Source organism: Zalophus californianus, chromosome 14, assembly GCF_009762305.2.
Source record: "Zalophus californianus isolate mZalCal1 chromosome 14, mZalCal1.pri.v2, whole genome shotgun sequence".
Lineage (NCBI taxonomy): Eukaryota > Metazoa > Chordata > Mammalia > Carnivora > Otariidae > Zalophus > Zalophus californianus.
In genome coordinates this window covers 50,094,981-50,122,675 of record NC_045608.1, presented here as the reverse complement: position 1 = coordinate 50,122,675, position 27,695 = coordinate 50,094,981, and the positions used below count along the sequence as shown (strand labels likewise).

At 41.0% G+C, this 27,695-nt stretch overlaps 1 protein-coding gene across 2 annotated transcripts in view; it reads left to right on the top strand.

Moving 5' to 3' along the window:
* The window catches only part of CDH2 (cadherin 2), a 207,227-nt gene that overhangs the window by 169,250 nt on the left and 10,282 nt on the right, over nt 1-27,695 (top strand). For both annotated transcript variants that reach the window (XM_027576021.2, XM_027576022.2), the window contains 6 exons: nt 176-429; nt 1,388-1,530; nt 4,883-5,116; nt 5,417-5,650; nt 7,639-7,778; nt 27,223-27,387. In XM_027576021.2, coding sequence (XP_027431822.1) covers nt 176-429; nt 1,388-1,530; nt 4,883-5,116; nt 5,417-5,650; nt 7,639-7,778; nt 27,223-27,387 — 1,170 coding nt within the window. The remainder of the gene's footprint in view (nt 1-175; nt 430-1,387; nt 1,531-4,882; nt 5,117-5,416; nt 5,651-7,638; nt 7,779-27,222; nt 27,388-27,695) is intronic.

Sequence of the window (27,695 nt, the reverse complement as noted above, 5' to 3'; positions counted from 1 at the left end):
TCAATTGTGATAAATATTTCAATCATTGGCCATGCTAATGCATGTTTTTCAGACATTTGAGAGGAACCTATGGTGCAGGGAATGAAAAATTAATGTTTTGAAAATGGAGTTGAAAACTGTAGAATATAAATATTCTTATTTCCTGCAAAAATATGGTGTTTTTTTTTTTCCCCAGCCAATTGACTTTGAAACAAATAGGATGTTTGTCCTCACTGTCGCTGCTGAAAATCAAGTGCCATTAGCCAAGGGTATCCAACACCCACCTCAGTCAACTGCAACTGTGTCTGTCACAGTCATTGATGTGAATGAAAACCCTTATTTTGCCCCAAATCCCAAGATCATTCGCCAAGAAGAAGGCCTTCATGCTGGTACCATGTTAACAACATTTACCGCTCAGGACCCAGATCGATACATGCAGCAAAATATTAGGTATCAAATGCCACTCGTTGCATTTTTTAAAATTTACTTTATGTTCTGTGTTGTGCACAAAATTTATCTACCTTTTGAATGAGAAATTTGAACTGGAACCAAAACCACTCATTACAAAATTATTTTTAATTCCTTGATGAAGCTTCCTGTCAGGAAATAAATCAATGAGTATATCAGATGGGAAATAGAAGAATGGATCTACTCATGTATTATTTGAGGAAAAAAATGTTCCCTGCGTCTTTTTTCTCTGCCCCCTTTTATCTTTTTATATTTCATAATAACTTAGCCAATGCTATTATACCAAACATTGCAAAAAGTTTTCACTGAGAGTAAATAGGGCTCGGAAGCTATAACATTTATCTCTTCTCCACACATCAGGAAAAAAGGAAAACTCATGCCTAAAAGAAGATATAAGAGCTAATTATTTTTGCCTCTTACCTGTACGGTAGTTATAGGACTTATAAAACATATCTGTAAAGATTTCCAACCTCAGCAAAATCTAATTTATCTTTCCTGATAAAGGGGTAGATTGTTGGCAGAGCATACCCCACATGACTATTATCCATTGCTGGTGATGATAATTCTTTAAATTAGCTCATATTTAATTTAACTTCTTTCAGAACTGCTGCTAACAGATAAATGCATATCTTTTGCATTTCTCTATACGTTGATATCAAGATAGATAAATAGCTAACTAATAGGCGTATTGAACTCCTACAACTTTTTACCTTTCAAAACATAGGAAATTTTTTCCAATCTTTATTGGTTATCTGAGCTTGAAAAACTTAGCCTCCACCCAGAATAAAAAAGGAGTTTAAGCTGATAAACCTACTGATACATATAAATCGACTTTATATAGACTCAGTGGCATTTTCTTTGAAGACTGTAGTTCTGCATAGTGTAGTTATTTTTTTAAGTATATCGAAAAATTTAAATTTACTAACACTTTATTTTGTAGATACACAAAATTATCTGATCCTGCCAATTGGCTGAAAATAGATCCTGTGAACGGGCAAATAACAACAATCGCTGTTTTGGACAGAGAATCACCAAACGTGAAAAACAATATATATAATGCTACTTTCCTTGCTTCTGACAATGGTATGTAATTAAATATGGTCACTGTATTACCGCGTATGTTGTTAAAGAGAGCAGAGCCTCATCATGAATGCATCATCGAGAAACAAGGTTTTCTCCCAAACTCAATTGTTTAGAAAACTGACCTTTATTAAGCTGAGGCCCCTATGTCTATTTTCCATTTCCACTGGGTGTTCTCACATGTTCCTTATCTTCTATAATACTCGCAATGTCCACACACCCTGGGTGGTAGCCTCAGATTGTGATGACAAACCTCTGTAGCCTTCTACCCTGAGACAGATTGACTGCTCCTTACTGCGAGTCTAGCCTCGTGCCTCAGTGGCCTTGAGACGATCTTTTTATATTTCTTACAGTCAGTCTGCTGACATCAGTTGGTCTGTCTCTAGCATTTTTTTCTCTTTGTAATTCTCTGCCTCTAGTCCGCCATGGATAGGAAACTCTTAATTGTGTGCGTAAAGTGAGATAAGGGAATACACAAGCTTTTGTGTGTTAGTTTTGAAAATACAGTCTAGGCCCTTTTTTTTTTCCTTTCTGGGTGTCTGCTGGATTCTAAATGATTGAGATTAATAGATAGCCTTCTTTTTTCTTTCTTTCTTTCTTTCTCTCTTTCTTTCTTTCCTTCTTTCTTTAGTTATATAAGACAAAAATGACTTATATGTAAACCTGGTGATGGATTTATTTTGCTTTGCTAGCCCTCAGTATGACGTGTGTTTAAGAGTACAGCCTCTGAAGGTCTGCCTGACCACCTGAACCCAGACTCCAACTCTACTACTTTCTAACTGTGGGATTGGCAACAAGATTTTTAAATATATCCATTTCCTCCTTTTTCTCTTAACTAGGGATAATGACAGCAGTACGTAACTCATAGTGTATCGTGGAAGATAAGGTGGTTTGTACACATAGTTTTTTTTTAATGTTATGTTAATCACCATACATTACATCATTAGTTTTTGATGTAATGTTCCATGATTCATTGTTTGTGCATAACACCCAGTGCTCCATGCAGAACGTGCCCTCCTTAATACCCATCACCAGGTTAACCCATCCCTCCATGCCTCTCCTCTCTAGAACGCTCAGTTTGTACACATAGTTTTTAAAACAGTGCCTGACACAAAGACTCAAATAAATATTTCTGTTATGCGTCAGTAGTTTTAAAACTGAATCACAACCACGTTTGAAAATCGTTTAGTTCTAGACTATCAATGTTAGCATCTAATAAAACTAGCAGGCTTCAATTTGGTGGTCAAGATGAGCAGTTTGAAAAACGTTTTTGATAAGAACAGTTTCAATGGACCTTTCTGAATTCTATATAGTAAGATTCAGTGAGATTATTATCTGTCATAAGTCTACATGGTGACAGGGTTAAAGCAGTATTTCTTATCCTTTCTAATGTCAGACCTACTGTTCAAATATTTAGAGCTGAAACGTCATAGGGACAGCTTCTGCCATGTAAGTGGTCACTTTCCTCTATGATGGAACTAAAGCAATATATCTTACACCATTATGTTGAGATTTAAAGAGCTGTGAGATTTGCTGTGAATTGTGTAAGACTGTTGAATCACAGACCTGTACCTCTGAAACAAATAATACATTATATGTTAAAAAAAAAAAAAAAGGAAGATAGCAGGAAGGGAAAAATGAAGGGGGGGAAATCAGAGGCGGAGACAAACCATGAGAGACGATGGACTCTGAGAAACAAACTGAGGGTTCTAGAGGGGAGGGGGTGGGGGATGGGTTAGCCTGGTGATGGGTATTAAAGAGGGCACGTTCTGCATGAAGCACTGGGTGTTATACGCAAACAATGAATCATGGAACACTACATCCAAAACTAATGGTGTAATGTATGGTGATTAACATAACATAATAAAATTTTAAAAAATAAAATAAAGAACTATAAAATTATATGTATGAATGTTGGTTGTTACAACCAGATTTGTCATTCACCAAGGTGGATTTTTTCTAATTGAAAGAGTGTTTGATAGGAGAGAGAAGTGGGTGGTTACATCTGTGTTAGCCGTGATGCTTGGCAAATGCACTTAACTTTAAATTGAGGCCGGATGTGGAGCCCTGGTTCTGCTCCTTAATGATGGGGTGAGCTCTTATACTCTTTGTGCCTTCGTTTCATTATTGATAAGTTGTTTTTGTGGCTTGCCTATTCTATAAAGTTTTTATGAAAGTCAAATAATATTACATGTGATAATGAGTGTGAAAGTTCTTCAAACTGTGGACTATCACTGAGCTCTTGGTGCTATATTCATTGTGAGAATATTGTTCACAGCCACCTCACCCCCCGACTTTTATTCTCCCTGCTCTCAGAACTGTACGTGTCCCTCAGACAGGTCCAGAGAGATTTCTCCTTGTCTCCTCCTCAGCACTGTCTGTGGGCACATTCCTAACTGCATGTTCTTGGGCAGGTCACTTCAACTTCTGGGTCTCAGATTTATTATTTTAACATTTTTTATATTTCTATTCTTTTCTATTTATATAATGTGTATTATGTAATTGAACTAAATAAAATAATTATGACACTATATATAATAACACTAAAAATACATACAATATGGAAGAGGCCAAATTACCAGACTAAATTATCACAAAACAGAGTAGAGACAGTTTTTAGGGTGGAATGAGAATGGGTTTGGGGTCAGGCAGACCTATCCTGAGTAGCAACCCCACCACTTACAAGAGCGTGTGACCATGAGCAGCGTACAGAGCCTGAGGTTCCTCATCTGTTTAAATTGACTTCGTAGGATTACCAATGAAATAATGTATTTAGAGCAACCTAATTCTTGGATAAGCAGGTAGCTGGTTGATCAGTAAATCCTATTTCTCTTCTCCATGGCATTCCTTCCCAAGAGGAGGTGTGTGGGTCTGTGTTACCTGTCTGTAGACTGGTTGGATATTTCATAGCTGTGTTTGAGCCTTAAAAGCATTCTCACGCTCTTTCATGCATACGTCTTGGTTCTCCGTCAAAAGAGGAGGGTGCACAAGGCCATGAGCCCCATGTTCTGCTTCTCTTGTGTTCCCCACAGTGGCTAGAGGAGCGTGGTATGCACAAGGCCCAGCGTAATAGACAGCAAGGGCAGGGCAGGTGCAGAATCGCACTCTGCAGGGACATGCATTGTCCCAGCACTCAGTTGGGCACAACAAAGGTGGCAGCTCAGGGTCATCCTAGAAAGGAAGCAAGAAGTGGCCTTGTTGGAGTAACAGTCTGCCAGATGCTGTGGCGACTAGATATTTCCAAGGTTATGCAGTGATGAGGGCAAGCAGGCTAGAAGTTTTGAGCATTCCACCGTCATTGAGACTCATGGGAAAGAACTGTTCAGCATTGGTTTGTGATTTTTCTCCTTTTAAGGAATCCCCCCTATGAGTGGAACGGGAACACTGCAGATCTATTTACTCGATATCAATGACAATGCCCCTCAAGTGTTACCTCAAGAGGCAGAGACTTGCGAAACTCCAGACCCCAATTCAATTAACATCACAGCACTTGATTATGACATCGATCCAAATGCTGGACCATTTGCTTTTGATCTTCCTTTGTCTCCAGCGACTATTAAGAGAAATTGGACCATCACTCGGCTTAATGGTAAGAACAGGTTAATTATTTGACTATATGTGCAGTTGGGAGGTTTTGAAGCCTGATACGAAAAGTTCATTTTGGGTGCTTTATAATCTTCTCATCAAATATATTTTAAAAGCTACGTAAAGTTAAATAAGATACTAAAAACTTCTACAGCTAAAGAAAAAAAAATCTTCACAATGCAGCGTAGTCGAATGGCTTGATCGATGTATGCTCTTAAGTAGTAAATGCATTCTGGGAAAGGTTGCGTGTTTTGTATCGTGTGATGTCTTAACTGTCCACCGTACGTTTTCCTTTTTTGTGTAGGTGATTTTGCTCAGCTTAATTTGAAGATAAAATTTCTTGAAGCTGGGATTTATGAAGTTCCGATCATAATCACAGATTCGGGTAATCCCCCCAAATCAAATATCTCCATCCTTCGCGTGAAGGTTTGCCAGTGTGACTCCAATGGGGACTGTACAGATGTGGATAGAATTGTGGGCGCAGGGCTGGGCACGGGCGCCATCGTAGCCATCCTCCTGTGCATCATCATCCTGCTCAGTAAGTATCGGCATTATCTCCTGGCATTCAGTTCTTCTCCCTCCTAAGACGTTTTGCCAAGTAACTTCTTGCTGTTGCCTTTTAATACAATCTTAACAACTCTCTTCAACCTCTGAATGCGTTCTGGCCAATCCTTCACGGGCCGCTCCGGTCCCCCGCAGAGTGAGAAAATCCCTGAGCACTGTTGCAAGCACTTAAGTGCTTGCAGCAAACCCAGCCCGCACACCTCGCCCGTGACCCGTGGCAACCGTTTTCTGATGTTGATGGCTGGAAGAGCTGTAGCAAACTCTCTCCATAGAAAGATGTTAGACGGTCCTAAGTGTGAGCGCTTAGCTTATGATTTGAGTATGAATTTATGGCACTTAGTTGATGATTTAGGAAAATAAGTATATTGCTTTCCTTAGCTCGTATAAAGCACAGTCAGCAGCTAACCGCAGTCATGCAGGGATCAAGGTATTCGTTACTGAAGGGCCACGTAAAATAGTGCGAGATTGTCCTTCACGCGGCACATTTGATGATAGAAATGATTGCATAGCTCAATCAATTGTCTGTCTTTAGAGCAAGTCGAGATTAAGGAATTGCTCCTTTTTCAGATACTTTGCAATCTTTGGTTCAATGGAATGCAAGAAATTAACCACTGGAAAGTACTTGAGGAGCCACTTCTAAGCATGCAGGTTAAAAGGACAAATTGCCGGGGCCCTGTGTTTTATTGTTAAATAGCAGCAGGACTTAGTTTATTGTGCCATCATGCTATGCACCAATCACTTTCTTGAAAACGTTGGCCATTTCTTTTGTGTTTTCTCCATTTACAAGTGTTCTGGTAATTTAGAATTCTGTCCCTTTATTCTAAGCAATTACTATAGAAGCCTGGGCATTTCTTTACTTCCTGTATGGAGACGACTTTGACTATAATTTGAAACCTGCATGCTATACTGATAATCCACTTGCTAGATTTAGCCCTGGAACAATGGCAAATGAGATCATGTATCTGGCTTTAAAAGGAGGATATTTACTTTTATGGCCAATAATAAAAATGTGCTCAAATAGGAGTCATTAAATCTCTTGCTTCAGGATGTAAGCTGCTATCCTCAGATTTGAGAGAGAATGCACTCCTAGATGTGCACTTAGGGATATGTTTCAATTTGAACTAAAATGTGGCATATATGCCAACCTTATCAAGAAAGACTTCGATATGATGGATTACAGCATGAAGGAGTGACTGTAGCATTTTGAAGGAAAATGAATTGGTGCTGATTCTAACATCAACCCTCTGGAAAATTCATGGTGCCAGGCCCAGCACAAAAGTGTAAAGCGGAAAGCCTTGTGTTATTTCAGTGCTCAAACAAATCCCGTCAGCTTCCTACCTGAAACGTGCATTTTAATAGGAGAGGGAATGCAGAACAGCACAGGAGAAAAACACCAGCCTTTGGGAGCCAAAATCCTCAAGACCCAATTGCTGATCCAATTCCAATTTACTACTCAAGTCTCAAGTCGTCCTGGCAAGCACCTACCTTCCCTGGGTAGTGCTGTTCCCTCGGACGTGGGGAGGATTAAGGACAGCCGACCCACCTCAGTGAAATAGCAGTTGCATAACAACCAACAATGGACTTACTATTGTTTGTTGGTTTAGAATTTACAAACCATTATATTAGGAGTGTCCTGTCCTCCAGCAAGCCAAAGTCAGAGACAGACATGGTTATTGTCCCCTTTGGTAAATTATAAAATGGAGGATGGGCATTCAGCCAGTGAGTTCAGAGGGCACCAGGTTCTGGAACCCAGGGTTCCAGGCTCTGTGTCCAGTGCTCCGGCCCCACTCGGTCTTCTCTCTCTTCACGGCAGGCCAGAGAGAGGTAACAGACTGGAAGAGGCCTTAGAAGCTCTTGACCCAGATAAGTATGTTATTAATGTGAAAAGCGGTGATTGGAAAGGTCATGTTTTTAAAATTACGACACTGTGGTTTTTGTTTTTTTTTTACTCTTTCTACCTAGTCCTCGTTCTGATGTTTGTGGTATGGATGAAACGCCGGGATAAAGAACGCCAGGCCAAGCAACTTTTAATTGATCCAGAAGATGATGTAAGAGATAATATTTTAAAATACGATGAAGAAGGTGGAGGAGAAGAAGACCAGGTGAGCTATATTTTAAACCTTTAAGATGAAATTTTGTGATCACATAATTCAAGGTGCAGGACAAATGTTAATACACGCGGTAAGTAAGGAAATGGTCTCGAGTTTCCTATGTTTGTCACATTATCAAATACTTGGGGGGGGGATTCTTCACATTTCTTGATTTTTTTTTTCAAGGTGCCAAATGTCATTGCATTTATTTTGTAAGAAAATTGTTAACATTGTTTCAAGGAGCTAGGATTTAAACCCAGTTCCAATTATAATAATGCTGATAAAAATATTTTTCTTTATAGTTTTTCTTCGTTGGATATCTAAAGTATAAGTAAAATTAGTGTCCCAACTGGATTTATATATACAGGAAAAGCACTAGATAACTTATTCTACAAACATTTACCAAGCAAGTTCAATATTCCATACACTATTTTGATCACTGAAGATACGGAAGTGGGCAGAGCCAACAAATACTTGCCCTCAAGAGTCTTCAATTCTTGAGAAGTATTGAAATTAGAGACAGTATCTAGTTCATCTTTGTATCTGTAGTCTTTCATGATGCCTGGCTCATACATGTTGAAGTTCCCATCTGGCTATAAAATCACGTGAGCTTCTGTATCACTGTGTACATGAGGAACTGCATGTGTGTTCAAGGATGAGGGTGACCAATATGCTGAATATTTTTATGTGCTCAAAAGCAAATTTTAGATATCATAGCTCACATCTATAATGTCTGTACCACATACCAGGCATTCTGCTAAGTGCAATAAATGCTGGTATCTCTTAAATCTTTGAAACCTGTGCTATTATACTATGAGTACCTCCCCTTTTGTGATAGAAAACAGAGCTACAGATGACTGGATTCTCATAAAGAAGTAGGAAGTGATGGACACAGGGTTTGAATCTAGGTCTGTCTGATGTCATAGCCTGACCTAACTACTCTGATACAGTACCTCTTGTAATTACCTGGAAGATACTAATGTAATCTACAAAAAATCAACATGACAGGTGACTATATTTTAGATACTTTGATAATTATGTTATTTTCACTTACAAATGCAACCTTTGGGGAGGGCAGTAGTCAAAAAAAACAAAACAAACAAAACCCAGAATTCTTGGGTCTTGGATCATTATCAGTAAATTCAAATGTACTCTGTCTTAAGGATATATATAAACAATTAGTGATAAGACTGTTAACTTGAATAAAAGCAAATTTTCATGAACATATTTTCTCTTTCCCCTCTATTCGAGGAAATAATATATCACTTTTGGGGTGGTTTTTTCTTTTCCTTTTTTTAAGATTTTATTTATTTATTTATGTATTTATTTAGAGAGAAAGAGAGAGAGCACAAGAAGTGCAAGTGGGGGAAGGGACAGAGAGAGAGGGAGAAGGAGAGCATCTCAGACAGACTCCAAGCTGAATGCGATGTGGGGCTCGATCTCATGACCCTAAGATCAGACCTGAGCTGAAACCAAGAGCCGTATACCCAACCAGCTGCACCACCGAGGTGCCCCTATATCACTTTCTGTTTTACAAAGCACATTCACATCCACTGTTGGGTTTAATCTTTGTGGCAGGGACGCCTGGGTGGCTCAGTCGTTGGGCGTCTGCCTTCGGCTCAGGTCATGATCCCAGAGTCCTGGGATCACAAGCAGGAAGCCTGCTTCTCCCTCTCCCACTCCCCCTGCTTGTGTTCCCTCTCTCGCTGTCTCTCTCTGTCAAATAAATAAATAAAATCTTTAAAAAAAAAAAATCTTTGTGGCAACCCATTAGACTTCTCCAAGTTCCATTTGTAGCAAGTTGTGTGATGAGCTCTCAGAGTTTGTAATTGGCGGAGCCAGAACTGAGGTCCACCTTTTCTGATTCCAGATTCCATGCTTGGTTTACAGTACCTCAACTCTCGCATTTAGAAGAGATGCTTGTAAAATATGTTGAAAACTTGACTCATGTGTAAAGCTGCTTTGAATACTGACTAATTAAAGTGGCTCTATAAATATGCACCAGGGTTTCTTGCTTATAAATGTCTTTGGATATTAAAATTCATGTTTGGCTTAATCCTTAATTAATCTATCCTTTCACTTTCCTGAGCTATGTTCAGGATCAGCAAACGTATATTGATCACATTATCTCATAAATCTTCTACTTTCAGTATTTTATTTTTCATGTCATTGTGCATAATTTTCTAGGCATAAATCTAAACCCAACTCCATGAAGCTTCAGTATAAATAGTAATAACTGGAAGGCTACCGGTCATAACTGGGTGCTGCATAGACTTGGAGGCCCAGAGGCAAGAACCAAGAACGTTCTCAACATCTTGGGCACTCAGTGTTACCTGATCTGCCTCTTTCTCCCTCCTCCCCACCAATCCCTTTGAGGGAAAGTGTTGAATGAGGTTTTATTGTTGTAGTTATTTTAGGAAAGACTGACTTCCTTTATTGACTCTTATCCACTTAGATTGATTCTTGAGATCCAATAAGTCAAACTTACCTATTGCAAGATTTATTAAAATCATCCTCATAAATGTTCAGCCTCTTCTTTTACTGACCTCTAAAGTTTCCTTTGCCCCCAGATAAGCTCTTAGGCACAAATGTTTTGTTTTCTACCCACTTCCCTAATAGTCGAAAGGTTTTGCTGTAACTTTCTCTATATTGTCCTCTGTGTCTAATTTCTTTATTTAGTATTAGTTTTCCTGTGGTATCTTTTGGTAGTTAGCGTCTTGGTTCTTTGATGCCATGTTCATCTAGATCAAAAGCCTCTGTCCATCTTGTATTCTCTGTCATGATTTCCTTTTGCAGTTCTCATTATAGGAAATGTAAAAAAGTTGGGGCGCCTAGGTGGCTCAGTCAGTTGGGCATCCGCCTCTTTGATTTTGGTTCAGCTGGTGATCTCAGGGTCTTGAGATCAAGCCCCATGTCGGGCTCCAAGCTCAGCAGGGAGTCTGCTTGAGATTCTCTCTCTCTCCCTCTTCCTCTGCCCCTCCCCCACCACATGTGCTCTCACTCTCTCTCAAATAAATACATAAACCTTTTTAAAAATTGAAAAGAAAATTGTGACAAAATTAAATAATGGGCTTTTTATTCACTCTATGACTTACCTCATAATAGCAGAATACAATATGCAGTGTGGGAATGCTACCTTTGCCTCTACCTGAAGTGGTTCATGAAATCCCTAGGACAGTCACATCCTAATGAGTGTCCTGTCTCTGGCTTCACACCCGCACCAGCTCTTTGGAAACTATTAAATCCAGACTTCCTCCTTAGCATGACAGGTTTTTGGCCTTTTGGTGCACTCCCTTAGGGAGCAGGTAGAGGGTTGTGGGAAAGAATTGATGGTGGGTATGCACTCCCTCAAGATGCAAATCCATCAGGCTTGTCCACACGTGGCCACTAAAGTTTCCTTGCAAGTCTAGGTGATTTGTCCTCATGCTCTCTCTGCCTTTTCTTGGGTCAAAACGTAGTTTAGTTTCTAAAAATATTTTCTTTATTGGCTGTAGTGTTCCCTTTTTTATTGAAGTATAGTTGACATACAACGTTATATTCGTTTCGGGTGTACAACGTAACGATTCAACAAGTGTTTATATTATGCTGCGCTCATCACAAGTGTAGTTGCCATCTGTCACATACAACACTATTACAGTATCATTGACTATATTCCCTACGCTGTGCCTTTTATTCCCATGACTTATTCATTCCGTGACTGGAAGCCTGGACCTCCTTAATGACAGATTCCTTTCTTCTTCCACTCTCTCCTCCTCCAGAAATAAAAGCAGCTATGGGTCTTATTTCTCTTAGAGCTTGTTAGCTTCTTTATTTTTATTCAGTTAGCCTCATTATGTTCTCAGTTATGGCTTCAAAAATCTGTGATTTGGTAACTTATCTGGCTTGTTCTTTGCATTAGAGTGTGAATAATAGTCTCATGACTTTCTATATCCCAACCAGAAGCAGAAGGCTTCCTACGGGTTTAAGAGTGTGACCACCATGCATATCAACAAGAGCATTTCCAGCACCCCGGGAGCTTTCATTGTATCCCCTGCCAGGAAGTATGCCCTCTGCCAAAAAGTAACTAGTATTTTTTATTTCTATCAACGTAGAACCACATAACCGGGTCTTAGATTTCATTATGTAAGTGGATATCACACAGTAGGTACTTTTTGTGTCTGGCTTCCTTTACTCAAACTTATATCTGTAAGATTAATCCGTGCTATATACAGAAGTAGTTCATTTTTATAGTTGCTGAAAAATATTCTGTTGTAGGAATCAGCCACATTTTATTCATCCATTGTACTATGCTTGGACCGAGTTCATGCGGTTGCATTATTATGAATAAAACTGCTATAAACATTCTTTTGTGTGTGTGTGTGTGTTGGAGCATTTCTATTGGTGTGTGCATAGGGATTGACTTTCTCTGTCCTAGAATGTGTCTGTGTGCAGCTGTAGCACAAACCTGCCAGTTTTCCAAAGTGATTGTACAGTTGACACCTCCCCTCATCATAGTGGTGCATGAGAATTCCGGCAGCTCTGCATCCTCACTAGCACTTGGCTTTTTCCAGTCTTTAAATTTCAGCCACTCTGATGGCATGTATCTCAGTATGATTTAATCAGGATGTTCCTACTGACTCATTTACGATTTTGATATCTTTGCGAGGTTTCTGTTTGGCCTTTTTGTCCACATTTCTATTAGGGTTGTCTGCCTTTACCTGATTGATTTGTAGGAGGTCCTTCTATATGACGGATATCATTTCTTTGTCAGATAAACATATGGTCAATATCTTCTCCCATCCCATAGCTTGCTTTTTTATTCTCTTCATGGTGTCTTATGATGAACAAAAGTTTTTAATTTTAGTGAAGTCCAGTATAACAGTTTTATTCCATCAGGGTTAATACATTTATGTCCTATTTAAGAAAACTTTGTCGATTCTGAGGTAATGAATTCTCCCCCCCCACAAAAAAAAAAAGAATCTTCTCGAAGCTTTATTGTTTTACCTATCACATTAAGTCTGTGATCTCTCTCTAATGGATTATTCATTTACTATAAGATATTTATCAGAGTTCTCTCTGTGTTCTCCCTTGATGTCCAGCACTGCTTACTAAAAAGATAACCCTTCTCCCCTGCACTGCAGAGGTCCACTTGTCATGAAGCAGGTGGCTCTGTGCGTGTACATCTGCAGACTGGCCTCCTGACCCTGTGCTGTTGTGCTTGTTCTGTCTCCCTGCTCTTGAGCCAGTACCACTTGTTGTCACTGCTATCACTTTACAGTGTCTTCCTATCTGGCTGTATCAGTTCTCCAACTGAATTCATCAAGATTTGCATCAAAGTTTTTGGTGGAATTTCTCATTTACTTTTTTTTTCCTTAAGAAAAACTAAACCCTTTATATAATTAATTTCTAAGTAAATTTAATCCCAATATTTTTCCATTGTCTTTTTTTTAAGATTTTTATTAGAGAAAGAGAGCGCGCGTGCGTGTGCGCATGAGTGGGGGGAGGGGCAGAGGGAGAAGCAGGCTCCCTGCTGAGCAGGGATTCTGACTGGGGGCTGACTCCCATGACCCCGTGATCATGACCTGAGCTGAAGGCAAACATTTCACCGACTGAGCCACCCAGGCACCCCACTTTTCCATTTTCTAAACAAGGTGTTGGTTACTGCTTTAAATCTTAAAATTATGGTCAGTTCCTGAGAAGTTCAGCTCTGTGAAATACATTCTATTTCTGTTTTCCATAATTTACGTGTGACTCCCTGTTAGAAAGTCTATTTCTTTTTTTTTTTTTCCTGCTGACACACAATTTTACATTAGTTTCAGGTGTACAACCTAGTGATTCAACAAGTCTGTACGTTAGGTTATGCTCACCACCAGCGTAGCTGCCCCCCCTGTCGCCATAGGACACTGTGACAAGGCCCCTGACTGTGTTCCATACGCCGTACCTTTTATTCCCAGGATTTATTTCTTTGTAGTGTGCATTAAGCCTTTTTGGCAACAGAATATGAATCATACACTTTTATTAGTTTTGGGGGGGAGATATTATCTCTTTACAAGAGTAGGCTTCGGAAATGGGATTGCTGCCATGTTACATTTTAGACAAGTTTTAGTCGATTTTTATTACACGTAGGTAGTATTTTACAGAGCATGTGTGTTACATTAAGATGCGGACGGAGACTGTGCCGTACGAGGCAGATATGGCTTGTCATAATCAGGCAGTGGTCTGCTTGATGTCTCAGCTGGACAATCCCAAAGAATCACCAGCTTTTTCAAAGGATGGGCAGGCCTCAGAGGGTAGTTTAGGCCGTTGGGAAAGCCAGGTAGTGAATGTGGGGACAGGCAAAGGTAGCTGTGCTGGGAAGGCTGGAAGACCCAGCCTCAGGCTGGCTTAGCCAACATTCTTATTTTGCCTGCCAAGAGAACGTATCCTTCTTAAGAAGCTAACTGATTAGAAAGAAAACAAAGCAAAGCAGCCCTTTACAAGGGTAGTCCTTATCTTCCCTACCATTGATTAGCATCTCTTGCTGTCTTAGTTCTGTGCCAGGATACAGGCTGCTAATTTCTTTAACAAAATAGCTCAGAAGCCTAAGAAAAGAAAAACAACAACACATCTGTATCTTTTGTCTTGTGTATAGTAGACTTTTGCCAGTGCATGTCAATACTCTGCTCTGGTTTAGGTTGTCAGGGCCCTCGATGTTTGAAGTTAGCCTTAGATGCCTTCTGAACAGGAGCATCTGTTGGCTGTTGGACACTTTTAGTATAATGTCTGTTCTCTTTTCAGAGGGCGAGGTTCCTACTTTATCTCCTTCACTGCCCTATCATCAGGGTTTTGGGTGGTTATCAAGTCATGTTTAATCACCCTCATTAGTAAATGTTCATTGGTGCACTTTTGGACAGTGGGGCTGGTTGCAGATACTGTGTAGCTTTTGATGTTCTTTGCAGTGAGCTCCCTCTATGTTAGCATCACTAATAAATCAGGGTGAATGTACAATATTGTGGATGGCTCGCTTTTCATGGCACCATCCCTTTAGCCCCAGGATAGGAAACAGAAACTGTCAGCTTCCTGCTTTTTAGAGCTTAGACTTAATTACGATTGCTTTTTTATATCGAGTAAACATTTATGGAGTGTGTATTATGTTTACAACACTCACTGGTGCTCACTTTAAACAACCTCTACCTAAATCACTTACCATTATACAGTTTCATTCTTCATAATAATAGCAAAAGCTATTGTTTGGGGTACCCTATGAATTAGGCACTGTCGTAAGTGCTTTCTATACGTTATTTCATTTGAGCCTCCCACAGTACGGCAGAGATGGCGCACGTTGTTCAGACATAGTGACGTGGGGATTAAATCCCTGTCCATCCGAGTCCAAAGAAAGTGGTGTGTCTACCGGATCCTGTACCCTCCTTGGCAAAGCTCAGGTTCAATCAGGCAATTAAAACAGCGCCTTTCCGAATGCCATTTGAATTTATCAGAAGATGTCCGTTCCTTGAAGTGGACTCTGGGACATTCAGCATCTTCCTCGGCTCTTAAAGTTTGACTTGGAAGATTTCCCATTCCGAGTTTGGGCCTGGAGGACTCCTATGGGGGACTCTGGATGTGTGAGAGAGGATGTTGCTGTCCATGTGGGGAGGTTTCCCAGGTGACAGTGAGTGGACACTGAGATCTTTTGGACCATGGCTGCTTCTCCACAGACAAACTCATCCAAGGTTAAAGTTGACACTGGTCAGAGGTGGTCTTGACAGAAAGGGTGAGTGCTAATTAAAGGTTCCACGTCAGTGTTCTCTTGCTCACTCTTGCACTCCTGGTCCTTACTCTGCCCTGGGTACCAGGTCTGTCTTCCCACACAGCTGCTGCTGAGTGTACTGTCATAATCAGCTAGATTTTTGTCTCTCAGTTTCTTCAGAAGAGGTCCAGCACTTCTTGGGCTCAGGAGATTTCACATTCCAGGACTGAGAGGACTCTTATCTGAATTCCCACATTTGGTTTCTTAAGTTTTGGAGTGTTGCTCTCGAGCTAGAGTTTTTCCTTCGCATCAGAGATGGTTCTGAGCTCTCAGAGAAAGTGCCTGACATCAACCCTGATGATATGGGGGGCATGTCTGAAAGCTGGATTCCCTGTCACTTTAAAAGTCGTATTTCATCAACTGTAGGTGGGGAAGGAGGGTGTGTCTGGACTTTTTTATTTAGCTTGCAAGGTGTAGAAATTGAAAAAATTCCCGTAAATTTTGGATCTCCCAAGCCTCTCCAAAAAGTTGAAGGATCTAGAAACATGGCCGGCATTCGGCCTTGACAGCGATCATTGCAAACCAAATAGAGGCTTCTCTCTTGAAGCAGGGCAGACATGTTCTGATAATTGTTTCTGTTTTCTTCTTTTCATCCCAGGCCAGCTTTACTGATGAATGTTATAAGCCAATCCTTTATAGAAATCTATTTTTGCTGACTCTGATTAAATTATATAATAATTATTAGACATTGGATTAACAAAAAACAGATTTCTACAAGGAGAAGGTACCATAGTGCTCTGGAACCATGGAACAATTTCCTGTAGTACAGTTTTTGTTGTTTTTTTTTTTAAAGGAAAAGAGGAAAAGAAAGTGGATTCACCACAAATATATTTAGCCAGATGAATTAGTTGAAATAGGCTAGATGCTGTAACAAACTAAAATTTCGGTGACATAAGCCTGATTGAAATGCATTTCTCACTTACTTCGTGGTCATTGGATGTCAGGTCGTGGGAATTAGGGGTGGGGAGGGAAGGTCCACTGTACTCCATGTGGCTTCCAGGGTCACCCCTGCCATACATACCTGCAATCCCTGAATGACCAAAGGGCAGGGAGGATAACTTGTGGGAGAATTTATGGGGTGTGGTGCACGTGACTTCCATTCTCCCTTCTTCTTACTAGGTATCTAGTAAGAAGAAGAAATGAGTTCGGTGACCAGCTGGAAGTCCCTGCCCCACCCTGTTAGGTATTTGAGTTTAGAGTCTTTTCTGAGGACCCACCCACAGTAGAGTGCTAGCTCGTGTGCATTGTTTTGTGACCCCTGCAGATATCCCAGAAGGAGGTGGGGGTCACAGGAGATGTACAGGAGGTTCACAAGCTCATGAAAATGAGACGCTGTACGGAAGGCTCACAAAAACCGGGGAGGGCAGCTTTCCCTTACCTGCAGGATGCTCCCCGTGCTCCCTGGGATCCTAAAGTCTTCTCAGAAACCAGCACTTGCACATGTAAAAAAATCACATGCAGTTTCAGGATAAAGGGAGTCATGATAGGAGCTCTTTGTAGTGGCCCAGGATTTCAAAACCCAAAAGATCCGGACGTAATTGCTGTATGAGTGACCGTTGCCTTTTTTTTTTTAATGAAATTGATTTCTTATGTGATTTGTGGAAATCTGTATTTCTGTAGCTGAGATCCCCGGAATCTCCGTGGCACAGGAAGCACGTTTAGTGGAATTTAGGTGCCTGAGAGGGGGTAAGAACCCACAGCTCCTATGAGCTGGGACTTGGCTTTGAGGACTGGGGCCTCTGAGGGTTGATGACTTAGTTTCTCCTCACATGGCCCCTCCCCTTTGCATGTTCAACTACAGTAGGATTGAACGCCTGTACCTCTGTACCTGTGACGGGGGACTTCACCCTTTCCTGGCTTTAGTCCATGGTCTTCACCAGCATCTCTGGTTAGCCCCCACGACTCATCTCAAGACCTCTTCCCTTGGAATCCCAGCTGGATCGAGGGTCTCTGCTCTGTGGCCCACAGCGTCTCATGTCCGCTGGGTTTTGAGCTTTTGCATCCTAGCCCTGCTTCCGACCTCAAGCCCAGTGAGGGCGGGGATTTGTCCTACTTACTTTTTATTCCTGTACCTAAGACATTTCGTGCCTGAGAGGTGCTCACAGAATGTTCGTATGTTGGGCCTTCTTCCCAAACCTCTTGGTTTTTATAAGTCTGTCTACAGGGTTAATTGAACTAGTACGCCCATGATAACTTGACTTTCATTCTTTGAAATCCCTGATGTCTTCAGGAAGTGATGATACCATTCATAAATGCTAGCACCCATGACATACTTGTTCTGTGTCAGGCTCTGTGCTGTGCCCTCAGTTTGCATTTCTCTTTTAATCTTCCCAACAACCCTGTGCGGTAGACGCTGCTGTTAGTCCAGTCTTCAAAACCAGGTCCATGTGGCGTGAGAGGACAAACTCCTAATGCACTTGCTGGTGGTCATATGATGGATGTCGTATATGGTGTTGCTGATTTGTAGCGTGCAGGTGATACTGGTAGGACCAGCGAGGGTGGGCGCTTAGCCACAGTTTATTAGAAGACCACTGGTAATCCAGCTTTAGAACAGGCAGAGAGTAAGACTCAGTTAATTGGTTAAACATGGCTTGCACAATTGAGCATGTTTTGACATTAATAAAGTTAGAATCTGGAGAAGCAGTGTGAACAGCCACGCTATTACAAAAAAAAAAAAAAAAAAACCAAGTATACAATCTGGATGACAGGAGCTAAAATTTTAAATCCAGGCTGGATGCCTAGACAGAGGGATGGGGTATAGGTATAAAAAAGCCCCTTGAGACCAAAGGAGCCACTTCCCCGAGTCAAGGGATCTTTGCTTGAGCCACAGGGTCTGTCTCCATGCACTTCCTGCCAATCTCAGGTTCCAAACCCAGGCCCTCCGTCTCAAGTAGAGAATGAAATTATATAATTTAACCATGGTATATTTGATTCTCTGAGATAATTGTTTTATAAAATCTTTCTGCTGTGTAAGCAAACTGACAGATGTTTGAATCTGGACACAACTGTGGAGACCATTGCACAACTGTGGAGATTTTATTGTTGGCTGAAGCACACTCTGTTATGTTCTCAAGTTGTTCTTCCACTTATACCCACCTGCAAATATGAGTATATGTTAGTTATTCAAAGACCAATACTGATTTCACAAGAGGAGAACTTCACCAGGGATTGGATTAGTACATTGTCATTCCCTTCATGCAAGCTGTTCTCAAAGCTCTTACCAGCAGGTGACACATATCAGTAGGCTACCGGTGGCATATTCTCAACTGGTCAGGGCCCGTTCATTCCCCACTGGGCATGAAGTATTTTTAATGTGCACATGATTTGCACAGGACCTTTTATTTGCTATTCTTGTCACTTTGTGTGAAGGAACAAAATATTTTCTGGAATTCATTTTTAAATGTTCATTCTTCCTGACTAATCATAAGTTTACTGTATTTAGTTTTAGAAGAAGAGGGAGTTATCAATATCCCGGTAATAACAGAGATAAAGATTTTGAATGCCAGCTATGTGTTAATACTGTGCCAGGGAGAAAAAAAAAAAGATAAGATACTAAGTGGCATTTGCCAGAGTTCTGCCACCTGGCCAGATCCACCAACTGCCTGTTTTTATAAATAAAGTTATCTTAGAACAGAACCATGCACCCTGTCCATTGTTCATGTGTAATCTGCGGCTCCTTTTACACTGTAGCAGCAGAGTTAAGACCGTATAACAGAGATTATATGGCCCAAGGATACTAAAATGTTTACTCTCAGGGCCTCACTGGAAAAGCTTTGCTAACTAACCCCCTGAGTGGCTAGAGAATATGGAACCCTCATGAACGTTTTGTCTGAAGTTTGAACACTCTTAAGGTTAGCACAGGACATTTATGGAACCTGCCCAAGGTCATGCAGTTGGATATGGTGAAGTCGGGATTTGAATCAAGGCATTTTGATTTCAGACTCTGTCTTTTGCAATCACCATAGTACGCTACTTTTATATGCACGTTTATCTTAAACAATGATTAGGTCTCCTTAAGAAATTCCAAAACAATGTGACTTAAAGTGGAGAAGGATTTCTGATGCTTTGTCACCATATTCCCAACCACATCTTCTCATTTTTTAGCTCCCTATTTTTAGGTTTCCTCTAAGATAGAATGCTAGGTCAGGCTAACACAGAATGACTTTGATCTTGTCTGAATGGTGACATTTGTATTTTTGTCAGAAGTTGGAGCTTGGGGTGGGAACGTGGCCTGAAGATGTGTTTAGACAGTATACTCTGTGTCTCCCAGACAGACGTGCTTGAGCGGCGTAAGAAGTATAGGGCTGTAACTGAATTGCATGGAAAGGGTGGGAAATGACAAACAGTATAAAAAATAAATGTCAGATGTCAGGAGCAACATCAGCTCTCTGAAGCCCTGTTACTCTGCTCCATCTTACAGGCCTCGCGCAGCCACATCCTTTCTTCCTCCAGCAGCTTACACCTTCCCTTTCCATATTTTTGTAATTGTTTATATACGCATTATATCAGGTTTCATCATTTTTGAACGCATTCTTTTATTTATTTATTTATTTTTTAAAGATTTTATTTATTTATTTGACAGAGACAGCGAGAGAGGGAACACAGACAAGCAGGGGGAGTGGGAGAGGGAGAAGCAGGCTTCCCGCTGAGCAGGGAGCCCGAGGTGGGACTCGATCCCAGGACCCTGGGACCATGACCTGAGCCGAAGGCAGACGCTTAACGACTGAGCCACCCAGGCGCCCTGAACGCATTCTTTTAAAAGACGCTAGACTAAGAGCTCTATGGGCAACTGTGTCTGTGACCCAAGAGACTCTCCAGAAAAGTATTTGTTGAATCAAATCTAATGGAACTGTATTTGCAACATTTTTCCAAGAGAATATGCCATAATTTTACAATAGGAAGTAAGCGGTGATAAAATTTCAACAATGCCAGTTTCTGCAGCAGCAGAACCATCATTTTGCACCAAAGAGTGAAACTTCAGCTCATTCAAAATTCTGAAGACAGAATTTTAAGAGAATTTTGAAAGAAGCTGTGGCAAGGCAACATTAACAGTAAAACATGAGGCAGAAACAATGGATACGTTTCCTCTTCATGGGGACCCAGCTACACCCCTCGTGGGAAGTGGCAAACTGTCCCTCTAGTGAGATTACGATGTCTATGAAAGCAGAGAATAGAGGTCCTTCAGCTGTCCCCAAGTTATTTTAACTCTGTTAGGCTCATGATTCAAACAAGAAAAGCTTTTAGCAAATCTTTTGTGTTGGGGGGCTTTCATAATCGTAAAATCTACTTAGTCTTCCACATCATTTCGCCTGGTAGAGAGTTACCATCATCTCTGTATTTCGCTGTGGAGGAAAATCACGTTGTATCATCATTTACATAAAGCTTGCAAGGGTATTTGACTGACTTCTCAGCATTTGTATGGTAATGTGTTGACACCTTATCATTATTTTATTCAATTATTTTAATGCCAGGAGCTATAGAGGGTGAGATAATAATGTTCTTGTCTTCCACCTTCCATTCCTTTCTGTGTCTGTCTGAAGAGTTTCTTGCCTGTGCCACAGTCAGCTTTTTTCTCCAGTAAAATTTTTTTTCCCCCTTCAGAATTTGGTCCATTTACTTTCATGTTAGTATTTTTACTTCTCCCAGTCACTCAGTCTTGAAACATTAAAAATGTTTCGCTTATGTATATGGGAATTTGAAAGTTCCTTGCCTTTCTGCTATAAAAGGAAAGTTTTCCACTTGTACCAGCCCTTGCCTAGGAGATAGGGAAGCGGGGTGCTCCATTCCTTCACTCTTCTCCCCATTGGAGGCTGATAAAGGACCAGGAATTTTCAGTGCCTCCGTTCCGTCCTTTCCGTACCCCCCCCCCCCGCCCCCGCCACGCAGGCCCACCTGGTGTCGGACCTAAATGAAGAATCCTAGTTCTGACTAAAACTCAGTGAGGCACATTTGAACCAACTATGCACAGGCCAGAGTTCTAGACCCCAGTGCCTAGTTAGCTTATTTAGCATAACCACCCTGAACTCCTCTTCTAGCATAGGAGAAACCCCTCACATTTCCCACCTCAGCAAATGGTCCTGTGCATTTCTTCACAGGCCCTGGGGCAACAAGATACAGCTTTTTTTTTTTTTTTTTTTTTTTTTTTTTTTAATTTCACTTGCTCTGGTGGTCTCTGTTTTATCCTTCCACACTGCTTACCTGAGTCCGTGACCTTGGGCAAATCATTAACCTCTCTGACCTGCGGTAATCAATGGAATAGAACAACACCCACTTGGAAGGATTTGTGCTGGGAGTATGTGAGGTTATCACTTGAGAAAGCACCTAGTGTCATTCCTGACGGATGATGGGCACCAGGTGAAGGTTGGTTTCCTTCTTTCATACATACCCTGAGCTGAAAATAGCATCTGGCACCCAGTAGGCTCTCCTTAATTACTTGTGAAACAGTAAATGAATGTTTTCATCACTCTCTAAAACAGATTTAATTGCACGATTCTATAGATGCTACCAGCAATGAAGCTTTGTGGTTTTTTTTTTTTTTTAGATTTCTGAAATTTTTACCTCGGTTCCAGAATTTCTATCTATACTGATGCAGCATTTTAATTTATTTAAATATAACCAAATGCCTTAGGGTAGATTCGTGATATCTTTACTGAATCAATTATAAATCACTGCAAGTCAGTAGAATTTAATAAGAAAACCAAAACCAGGGGCGCCTGGGTGGCTCAGTCGTTAAGCGTCTGCCTTCGGCTCAGGTCATGGTCCCAGGGTCCTGGGATCGAGCCCTGCATCGGGCTCCCTGCTCCACAGGAAGCCTGCTTCTCCCTCTGCCACCCCCACCCCCCCGCTTGTGTTCCCTCTCTCACTGTCTCTTTCTCTGTCAAATAAATAAAAAAATTTAAAAAAAGAAAAGAAAACCAAAACCACAGTGTTACCTGCTAACTTTTTGCTAACTCTCTCATAATTGTATCACCCTTAAGACATTTTAAATCATAGATGGACCAGAAAAGGGGATTTTAGTTGCTTGCAGTGTTAATATTCTAAAAACCATAATTCCATGCCTACTTCTAATGGTTGTTACCAAATAACATATGTTCCAAATATTTTAAAACAAGATTTTCCTTGACCTTCATTTGAAAATTAAATTTCTTTAGGAAGTTAACATTGCAAATAAAGGTTGACAATCATAAGAGAATTTTCAGATCTACTTTTTCTCTAGAGAGTTTTAGGAACAAAATAAAAGATTTCTTCTTGGATTGTTTCTTTGTAATCTTCAGAAGTAAGACCATGAACCCAATGACCTTGAGAATGTTTTCGGTCTCTGTAATTGTCTTTAAAATTCTCATCCTACATGTTGTAATTTGTGTGTTTAAGTAAAGTACTATGGGATTGTAAAGATGTATAATTTAGGAGGTTTGCATAGAGTGACCCCTTATCAAAAGGCTTTAAAATCACACCCTCAGGTCAGGACCTCTGCCATATAACACAGATGCATGTGAACAGAAAAACCCGTCCCTGTGACCTGAAGACATTTCTGCCTACTTCTAGCATTATCAGATTTTTTTATATCCCCTATTTGTAGTAGACAGGAGAAACCATCACAGAGAAATGTTAAGCCACCCATTTTAACCCAGTTTCTAATTTCCCGTAAGTCAGTGGTTTTCTGCCTGTTTTTTTGATACCAGCACAGCTGAGGAACATGACACATTTCCATCATTGTAGGGGACTCACCAGGGCAATGAATCTCAGCGACGGAACCGGGGGTCTTTCTGTCCCTCCCCATTGTGAACTACTGCTATGGAATGTAATGCGATCCAAGGCACATTTCTTAAATTGGTTGCTCTTTTGAACATCTGACATGAATATCATCGCTGAGACTTTATTCAACACATTTTTTTAATGAGCACGTTCTACGGGCATGCCATTTTGAGGGTGGAAAGGACTGAACAGGACTACAAACCTTTGAAGGCTATTGCTGCTCTCTGGTTCTTAAGGTGGTAGGAAAAGGCTACCAAAAGAAAGATAAAAATCCTATAAATTAATATGCTGTTTTATATATATATATATATATATCCCTAATAAGTGAAGCAGTCCAGGTGGAGATGCTGTCCTGGTCTGGAGGAGATAGCTACAGTCAGTTCTAGCAAATTATGTCAGAATTTAAGCTCTATTTTGCCAGATCTTCCCAATTTTCCGGTGAACTATCCCTATGTCTAAATGTCGGCAATTTATTAGAAAAGTTTTACCACACTGCTGGCCGATCAAAATGCATTCCCCTTTGGAACCTTGTAGTGGGAGCTATATAAGCAATCAGGAAGCACAGGTTCTTTCCAGGTAAGGAATAGCATGAGCAAAGCCCGCATGCCTCTTTTGTCTCTAGTGATGCCAAGGAAATTCCTCTGTATTCCTATATGGAATTATCATATAAGATACTGAGTATCAAGGAGTTTGTCACCAAGTAAAAGATAGTCCTTAACCATAAGATTCAATTACTTAATTTCATGTAATTCAGACTTCTAATAAAATATTTTACACCCTCAGCATAAAAATATTTATTAACTGTCATCAGTACACTTACAGTCTGTTTTTCCCTTCCTATATAAAGCTCCAGTCACTGTCAGGAGGCACAGCTATTCACGGTTTATCCCACTCTATTATGCTTGGGAGTTATGCAGTTAAACATGACCTGGAAAAACATGCTTCTGGTGTGTAAGCATTCAGAATTCTCTAAATAAATCCTTGTTTTTGTGTTGTATAACATTTTAGCATTTCAAAGGATTTCACATCTGTTATATCATTGTATGTCTTCAAGATAGTCTATAAATTGCTCATAAATTCCATAAAATTTAAAACGGAGCACATTTGTACACGATCAAGATGTTTTCGCTCAGGTTTTATATGGATAGTCTGAAATGCTCTATCCTGACAAGAGAAAACAGCATTCCCAAACCTTTGCTCATTCTGTTGATAATCCCAGAAGGGTCCTTTCTCCCTTGAACACGGATTGTTCAAGTTTCAACCCTCACACAGGTTTAGCATTTTATACTTTGCAATATACCAAGTTCACATCCCACACTGGCTTGTCCTGCCCTGTGTACCCGCCTCACGCCCCGTAGACCCGTGCACACTCCTGAGAGGAGGGGCTTTTCCTCAGTGCCCTCAGCGGTTACGTTAGCCGGACCTCTTGGTGAGGAGCTGTTTCCAGGATGGTGGTCAGGATGAGAGTGTCTCAGCGAGCAGAGACTTATGTGGTAGATGGACGTTTGGAAGTCAGACACACCTGGTTTGGATTCCCATCCTAACCACAGCCTAGATGTGAGACTGTGAGCAAGTTACGCAAGCTCTCTGAGTCTGTTTCTTCACCTAGAGAGATGATAATAAAACATTCTCCACAGGTTTGTTAGGAAAGTATCCGTGAGGAGCGCCTGGGTGGCTCAGTTGGTTAAGTGTCTGCCTTTGGCTCGGGTCATGATCTCAGGGTCCTGGGTTCAAGCCCCATATCAGGCTCCGTACTGGTCGGGGAGTCTGCTTCGTCTTTTCCCTCTGCCCCAACCCCCAGTCGTGTTCTCGCTCTCTCTCTCTCCTCCCCCCTTCGCTCAAATAAATAAAAAAAAAAATCTTTCGTTAAGAAAAAGAAAGTATCAGTGAGAAGACACTTCTCAAGAGGCTGGTATAGTGCCTGGTACCTAATGGGTATGAATGCCAGTTACCTTCCTCCCCTTGGTCTCCTTTGTGATTTTCATCACCCCTCACATTCCTGGCCCTCCACGCTCATCTGTCTAGTCTGTTACCCTCTACCTCCAGCCTCATAGCTTGGATTTGACTCACTCTCCTCGGTGACTGTCAAAGAGCGAGGCTTTGAGGTAAGTCTCACATGCTTGGAGTCAGAGCCTGTCTCTGAGTCTTAATAGATTTAGGACCAGGGACTTAGTTACTTGGGTTCTTTGAGATTCCACATCTCAGCTCTTACACGGGGATAATAAGACCGACTAGCGAACAGCGAACAGTGCTGATCAGAGGATTACAGGAGGGAACACGTGTGAGGCAGCTGCACCAGTGCCAGTAGAGGCTGAGTATTCGAGTGTTGAATCAATCAAAACCACCATAGAGATACTACAAACGGTGCTAAGCTGGTTTTAGACAAAAAGATAAAGCCTGAGCTATGAGGAGTCCCAGAAAGTCTGCACTCTCTGTAAATGTCCACATTAAATTGGAGAATTTTACATCATCAGAATTTAGGGGTTTGAAAACCACAAAGTATTTGCCCAAACCTAAAATTTTGATGCATTTCCACATTACAGTCAGCTTCTTTATTCCTGTCTCACTGGCTGATGTTAAAGCCGAAAATAGTTCTGAGGGCCCAAACCGTGCCCAGAGCCTCCTTCTTCACGAGTGCTACTCTGCCCGTCTGAACGTGGACAGGCTGTTTTTCTAGAACATTCCCACAGGGCTGCCCTGCGAGTGAATCCACTCCTCTTCACCTCACAGCATGGGGCCAGAGATCGGCAAACTTTTCCTGTAAAAGGCCTGATAGTAAGGCTTTGTAGGTCACATAGAGTTTCTGTGGCATATTCTTCTTCTTTGTTGTTACTGCTTCCAATAACCCTTGACAAATGTAAAAGCCATTCTTTGAGAAAAATAGGAAATGGGTCTGACAGAGGCCCACAGACCATAGTTTGACAACTCTAGACCACTGAAGGGAGGGAGGACTGGAGATTGGCTTTGAAACCATGGTGAACTAATACCTTTCTTTAAGGAAAACACATCGGCATCATTTTTTTTTTAATTATATTTTAATGTTAAAGACATTGTAGGAGAGGAAAAAAGTCTTCCTTGACCCTCTCAGGGTCCCTGGCTGGGTCTGAAAATTAAACAAACAAAGACAGATGAACAGGAGAAAAACATACATATTAAACTTTTAAATGTTCATGGGAGCCTCACAAGAGAATGAAGACCCGAAGTGTCCAGGGTGGGAAGCTTTTATACCTTTTAGACAAAGAAACGATACATTTCTAAGAATTGACAAGACCAAAGGTTTGGGCGAGGGCTAGTAAATGGTGAAGAAGTAATTAGGGAAATAAAGGTTAGTCTAATAAGGTTTGTTGGTACAGATCCCTTGGCCTCAAAGTCTCTGTTTCTGATGATAAGAATGTCTTCCCTCCGCCCGGTACAGGGAGGGGAACTTTCACGCGGGAGTTCTATGACCTGTTTCAAGGAAGGGCAAGCATGAGGGGAGCTAGAGTGACCTTCCTACTCTGCTGGGGGTTTTTTTGTTTGATTGTTTAAATTTCTTCAACTTGAAATACCTAATATGCTAAGGTGCTCTATGTTAGTGTAGTGGGTCTCGAACCCCACATTGAGTTAGTACCTTTGCTGCCGTGGCATAGCTCTATCTTCTAGGCAGTTTTTAGTCATTTTATAGTAGGGCCTTATCTCACTGCTGTTTTCCATTGGAAACTGATGAGAAACATAGGAAAGCAGATGGAGCACAGACTGTAGAAATGAAAAGCACAGAAGAAAGAGCTGTGTGAAAGAAATATTTAATCATAACATGAGAAACTCATGGTGGCAACTTTTCCATTATGTTAAATTTCACTCATTTCTATGCATTCTGGGTATGTGTTTAAAAACAAAGGTTGTAATTTTCCATCTTTATGCCCATCTACCATGGGTTTTTGATTTTGTCTTTTGCAGGATTATGACTTGAGCCAGCTCCAGCAGCCTGATACTGTGGAACCTGATGCCATCAAGCCTGTAGGAATCCGACGATTGGATGAGAGACCCATCCACGCCGAGCCCCAGTACCCGGTCCGATCTGCAGCCCCGCACCCTGGGGACATCGGGGACTTCATTAATGAGGTGCAAAGACAGGCTCACTTTCTTTATAAGGTTTTATTTTATGCTAACGGTCAGCTGTACGTAGACCACAGATTGCTTGGAATACAGCTGTGTAGTTCGTTAAAACACACTTGATTTTCTCGAGCTTATCTTCATGTTAAAGCAAATGTGGCTTCAATAGTGGAGGGCAGATATAACTGATTTGATGGGCCAGAAAACAGATCTATCAATGAATATTCTGTATTTGTAAATGACATTCATATACATTATCAGTATTAGTCACACTATTTCCAAAAGGCTTTTTTTCCCTAGATTACAAGTAATAAATA